Source organism: Sipha flava, unplaced genomic scaffold (genome assembly GCF_003268045.1).
Source record: "Sipha flava isolate LNK unplaced genomic scaffold, YSA_version1 18851_pilon_pilon, whole genome shotgun sequence".
NCBI lineage: Eukaryota > Metazoa > Arthropoda > Insecta > Hemiptera > Aphididae > Sipha > Sipha flava.
Genome location: NW_020272458.1, coordinates 5498 through 12210, shown reverse-complemented (window position 1 = coordinate 12210; position 6713 = coordinate 5498). Strand labels below are relative to the sequence as shown.

Sequence of the window (6713 nt, the reverse complement as noted above, 5' to 3'; positions counted from 1 at the left end):
TAACGAAATCGGGTATTTTAATAAATTTCCATCAAATAGTTTCTTTCGTAATTTTTTAATAATTAAAATTTTTGTTAGGAATTGGAGGAAATTATTATTAAATTGAAAAGTAAAACTGAAAAAGAAATAAAAATTGATCAACGTCACCACGGAGCGATAATTGGTTTTAATGGTGAAAAAGTTCGAGAACTTCAGAAAACATTTAATGTTAAAATTATATTCCCCAGTCCAGGTAATTAATAGTATTAATAGTATTAATATGTTTGTATTTTTTGTATTTTGAGAGTTTATAAATAATATTTGGTTCGATATTTTAGTTGAGGCTAGAAATAATTTAGTTAAAATACAAGGTTTGAACGATGATGTAAATAAAGCATTTAAATCATTAGCTGAATTGGCCGAAGTATTGGATGAAATCAACTATGTGATGGAAATTCCTATTTTTAAACAATTTCACAAACTTAGTGCTAGAAAGAGAGCAATATTTATTAAAAAGGTAATTATTATTTATTAACTTTTGTGATTCGACCTTTAGAAATATTGTTAATTACATAATTTAATATTCTAGATTAGAGAAGAGACTGATACGAGAATATTTTTACCACGCGAAGGAGACAATAAGGGTGTTATTAAAGTCATGGGAAATAAAAGAAAAGTTTTAATCGCTTATGATATGATTAAAGAAATACAAAATGAAATTGTTAGTTTTTTATAAAGATTATTTATTTTTCAATTTTATTTTTAATTTATCAATCATGTATTTTTAGGGAGACATAATAACAAAGGAAATGGTGTTGGGAAATGTTAAAGTTAGAAATGCCATTGTAAATCTTGGGAATAAATTCATTCAATCTATAAAAGAAGATTTTGGGGATAATGTGACATTGAATTTACCAACTGTTAAAGGAGATAATGTAAGAATACACTTATTTATTAAACTTATAAATTAAAATGACAATTTAACCAATTGTATAAGTTATTATATGCATGATATACGCTTAGACATCGATTCGAACCTGGCCTCTGGCAGTTTCTCTCTTTGAGCAGGAAACGATTGTCTCAAGAGATGAAACTGCTTCTCCTCCCCTAATACAATAAGTAAATTTTCAAGAAAATTTCCCAAATGCTAAAATCTATTAAAAAAATAGTAAACCGTTATTTTAAAGCTAAACTTTTATTCTTAGACTATAGTTATCAAAGGACCCGAAGATGATGTTAAAAATGTTATTACACAAATTCAGACAATGGTTGATGAAGTTCATAAATATGTGTTTGATTTGAAAGTAAATCCGAAGTTTCACAAATATTTAATTGGAACAAATGGGGCCAATGTTAAAAAGGTATGTTGTTAAAATAGTTTAATTTAAGGGTACATTTATGGTTTTATACTTGGTTTCCAGATAAGACATTTAACGAATACAAGAATAATTTTCCCGCCTGAAACTGATTCCACTAATGAAAATATAACTATTGTTGGTAAAAAAGAGAATGTTAATATAGCAAAAGCAAAATTTGAAGTTATGATAACCGATATTGGTAAAGTCATGGAAGAACATGCAGAAATCAATAAAAAGAATCATGGCACTTTAGTTGTCAAACAAAAAGAATGTATACACAAATTGAAAAATGAATGTGGCGATGTAAAAATTGAATTTCCTAATCTTGGTGCTGGAGATAGAGTTGTGATCAGTGATAGTAAAGCAGATGTTGCTCTTTCTAAACAAAGACTTGCAGGCCATGCTAAAGTTTTGGTATGTATAATTCAATACAAATGCACGTGTATTAAACTAACCTGTCTATTTTTTATTGAAATTGTATTGAGATTATATTTACATAATTGCTCATAGTTTTCTTTACAATAATGAACTATTATTGTATATAAATATAAAATATTTTATATCATATAAAATTAAACAATTTAAGATAAAAAATTAAAATAATCATCGATTACCTAAACATAACTAAATAAGTTAACCATTTTTTTTTTAACCTTTTAATTTATTTAAATAATATATATACCAGAATCATAATACAATAATAATAATTATAATTTCGTAATACATTAAAATTTTATAGAAAAACATAATTGAAGTGACTATGAACGTTCCTCCAAAATATCATGATCATTTTGTTGCCCACCACTCTGATGTAATAAACCAGATAAGTGGGAAACATAATGGAGTTACTATTAAATTTCCACAAGCTAGTTCCAATTCAAGTCAAGTTTTGATTAAAGGCCACAAGGATTATGTTGAAAAAGTTAGAAATGAAATCAATAATATTATTATTGACTTGGTAAGTTGTATACTAACACTTATTGTTTTATCGTTAAATTATTAATCAATAATCGTATTACACAGCGGCGTAGCAGTGGTGCAGTAGATGCGACGCACCGAGGCCCTCGTGATTTGGGGCACTCAATTCAAAAGAAAACTAATATGAAAAAAAATAGAAGCTTGCGTTAACTACAATCAATTTTTTATTTTGATTTTTGGTAGAAATAAATAATGAAAACATTTTTTTCTCAAAATCTCATCAACGTCTTTTATTGTTTGATTAGTCAAAATAATTAAACTAATAAATTGAAATGTTATTATAACGAAATAAAATATATTTAATACGATGAACTTAATATAAAAATTAATATATTAACAAACTTATTGTTAATTGTTGATTATGTTCTTTTAGTATTTTTGGTTTGGCGCCCTCTATTTTAAAATCCTAGTTAGGTATGCTACTGAATGATAATATTCTTTATTACATAAAGTTAACTAAACTTTAGTCATAAATATTTTTATTCCATATTAATTGATGTAAAAAAATAGAGGAGGATTATTAAAGAGTTCTAAATAATAGGTAATAGTAATTTGTAAAAATAATTATAAAGACAACTACATCATGTTGCTAAAGCAAAAACTTCAAATATTGTTAATTAATTGTTGTTAATTGTTTATTAAATGTTATTATTTATTTGTTTTACAATAAAATTTTTTTAACAAAAACAAATCGCTTTTAACGCCAATTTCAACCGTACGTGGATTACTCATAATATCTAGCGATTCATTTTTATAGACTGATATAAAAACAACTAAAATTATGAATTCTGTATTTGTTGGTCGATATTATTAAAATGCCGATTTACGTAACATGTACATGGGGATGTGCAGACAAATAATAAGTAACATAATTATTAATTATTTTCTTCGAAAAAAATAATTGCAAAAATAAAAATATTTCGAAACTATTTCTCAAATATTCTCTAACGTGTTAGAGCATTCCCTAACACCTGAAATATGCTTTTGTACGCAAAATAAATTGCTTTCTGTTAATTTCTGTATTTCAAGGATCGTAAATATATCTCACTCCTGTTGAACTGCATATACTAGAAACAAATATGAAAAAATCATAAAAATCCGACCTCTACTTATCACCGTCGATACAACCCGTACGTGTGTTTGCCGAGGACACAACACGGAATCCTTTCGTCGTCTCGCGCGACGAGGAGTCAGTTGAAATCGGACACGGTCAAGGTCGTATCTAGAAATTTTTTTCGGTGGACAGATCCAAAACATGTATGTTGTAATGTTATTAAATTTAGATTTTGTTTTTTGATATTTGTTTGAAAATAAGAAGGAAAAAGATTTAATTAGATAAACTGTCTATTATTTTTAATACATCTTCTATCAAAATCAATATCATATTTTCATATGATATCACGCATATAAAACTAAGAACGGTCAACGATTAATTGGAGCTCAAGTCATTTCTGACTGAAAATATTTACGTCGGTATTAAAAATAAATAATTATTTTAAATATTTGTAAAATATCGAAGTGTCTGCCCCCCCCCTTAAATACGGCTTTGGAAAACGTAGAAAGCGAACGACGTGCACCGTTTTGTCTGTAAGTTACCGTCCGTCGGAAATGTACCGCGCGCGCATACAAAACACTTGTGCGCAGGGGCACGTGCCGTATGACACGACGAACGCGCGTAATTAAACGTGCGGTATTTATCGGTTTTCGGAAGGGTACCGTTTCTTTTTTTACGGACCGCGTTCCCGTCGCAGAGTCTACGCCCTAAACGAGTTCGTCCGGTACGATGGAATATCGGCTGGTAAAAAGGGGACAAGCGACATTGTTGGAAATTTTATGGGCTAAACGACAAATTCATGGCACTTGACCCCTACGATTGTTGCTTATCAACTTTCATAATAATCATAATAATATGACTAATGAGTATCAAACCATTTTTTATATTTATGTAAGTGATTATATGAGTAAAGTTCTTTATACGTCCTAGGTATACATACTTACGTTTCACAATCGTTACATGTCTACTGAACAATTTATAAGCGCCATTTATCACAAAAAAAAAAAAAAAATGAAAATAGAGCTAGGCGCCAAAAAAAGGTAAGTTTAGTTAAATTCGTTATGATAAAAAATGTACTAAATATTTTAATGTGATTAGCGTCAGACCAGCAAGATAACATGTAATAGAATGGAAATAATAACCTTATTCCTAATGCTTAAAGAATTATCGAAGCGCCAACGTTAAAGTTAAGAAAATATGAAAATTTTGTTTTTGTTCTCCTGAAAAGTAGTAAAATCGTCGCTTAACCCTTTATAGGGCGGAAGGCGCTGTTAGTCCGATCACTTCAAAATGTTGTTTCTGATATGATGGGATTGTTTGTATTCAATATTGACAAAAAAAAAAAATTTTCCTGTAAGTTTTTGACTTACAAGGTGGTAAAATAATCGACCAATGATTGTCTAGGTCATGGTTCAACACCTAGTGACCGCTGGTAAAATATTTTACCACTTTTTTTAAAATATGAAAACAATTATTTTAAATGAATAATAACATTATATTATAACTCAAACAATAAAATTTTGTATATCAAAACACAAATCATCATTTTTACAAGGTAAAAATTGAATAAAACAAATTAAAGTACAAAAAAACAACTAGAAAACTTTTTAAAAATGCTAATAATAATAAAAAGAAACCCTGTTGTAATAATAATTAGTAAATAAGTAATAATTTATAAAAATGAATAAATATATTAATATAATAATAATATTCTTCAAACCAAAATAAGTAACAAATTAAAACAAAATTAATAGAAATCAGAAAACCTTACTGTATAACTATGAATAAAATAGAAATATAATAATAATAATTAAAACAAATTAGACTTTTCTTTACATTACATGTTTATCACAAATCAAAATAAAATAAGTTGGTAACAAATCAAAACAAATATTTCGTAAGAATAACAAAAAAATATAATTAAAAATAAAATTAATAGAAATCAGAAAATCTTACTATGAATAAAATAGCAAAATAATAATAATTAAAACAATTTAGTCTACGCTTTATATTAGGTACATGTTTATCAGAATTAATTATTTATTTATTTTGAACACTGCCACGGTAAGGGCCAAAATACTCCTTACATAAGGATTTTGTTTTGTTCAACACTATTAGTACTATTACTAGATACTGACTGTACACTTGAAGAATCAAAACTTGAACAGACGGCCGTGAACGCCGACGAACGCGAATTTGGCTCACTAACGATTAAGTGTAAACAGTACGCCGAACGCGAACGAATGGCCATTTGTACCATTTGCTCAGTGTGAACGTCATTCGGACCGTCACAACAGATTCACTTGTGTTCACCTGCATTTGAGGGTTTAATAATCAACTGTTTTTTAGTGTCACATTTATTTGTAAATTAATTGATAGGTAGTTAAATATTAATTTATAAATTATGGATTTATCTGACGATCAGTGTATCACGATAATTAATTTATACAAAGCGCATCCTATTCTATGGGACCCATCAAATCCTAAGTATAAATTAATGAAACTATGATTTTTTTTATAAGATTTTATGACCACGAAACTGGCACATGCCATTAGAACAGTGGTCAGCAACCCGCGGCCCGCGAATCAATTTTTTATGGACCGCACAAAAGTGGTTAATTTATATTCAATAAAATTTTTCATACAATTTTCAGTACTATTCAATTCTTTTTTCTTTATTAATGAAATTTAATCTAATCGTTAATAGTTGATGTTTATTTTATATAGTTATATAGTCAGTTTAATCTATAAAATTGTTATAACTATCTAATCGGAATTGAAAATAATGATGGCTGCACTGCTCAGTCATAGGATAAATTAAATATACTTATATATATTTAAAAATTAAAATTTTAAATATATTGAATCTATGGTCATAGTTACTTTGCGTTTGTAGCAATTAGTATTACACCGTGATTACGTCCGTACGTGTGACTGTTTGTGTTTGTAATAGTTACATTTTACAAGTAAATTCAAAGATGGTGACTAAAAAAAGAAAAATTTATAATGAACATCGGTTTTTTTTTAATAATTCTTGGGTTGATTTATACTTTTTCGTCGAAAACAAAGGTAAGCCATTATGTTTAATTTGTCAAAAAATTAAATTTTTCCAGTAACAATCGTATTTTTTACACTCATATTTCTATATAAAATAATTAAATATAATAAAAATACAATTATTAGTACCTATATATCATATGTAAACATTTTTTTTTTTTAATGCTGCCTTTGATAAACATTTGAAAAAAAAATATTGCTCCCGTGGTTCAAAAGGTTGCAGAATTTTGCATTGGCGTGCGCACGGGGGTGACCGGGTTGACCGCGGTCCCCCCTGCTGACTGGCT

General features: G+C 27.9%; 1 protein-coding gene across 1 annotated transcript; it reads left to right on the top strand.

The window, feature by feature from the left end:
* Window positions 1–227: 227 nt before the first annotated feature.
* Window positions 228–2465, top strand: LOC112681244 (vigilin-like; the record flags this gene model as incomplete). Its single annotated transcript, XM_025551509.1, has 8 exons — window positions 228–232; window positions 318–496; window positions 569–700; window positions 768–914; window positions 1185–1340; window positions 1401–1751; window positions 2077–2295; window positions 2361–2465. Coding segments are annotated over 8 exons (1294 nt in total), but the record flags the coding sequence as incomplete, so codon positions are not given.
* Window positions 2466–6713: the final 4248 nt, after the last annotated feature.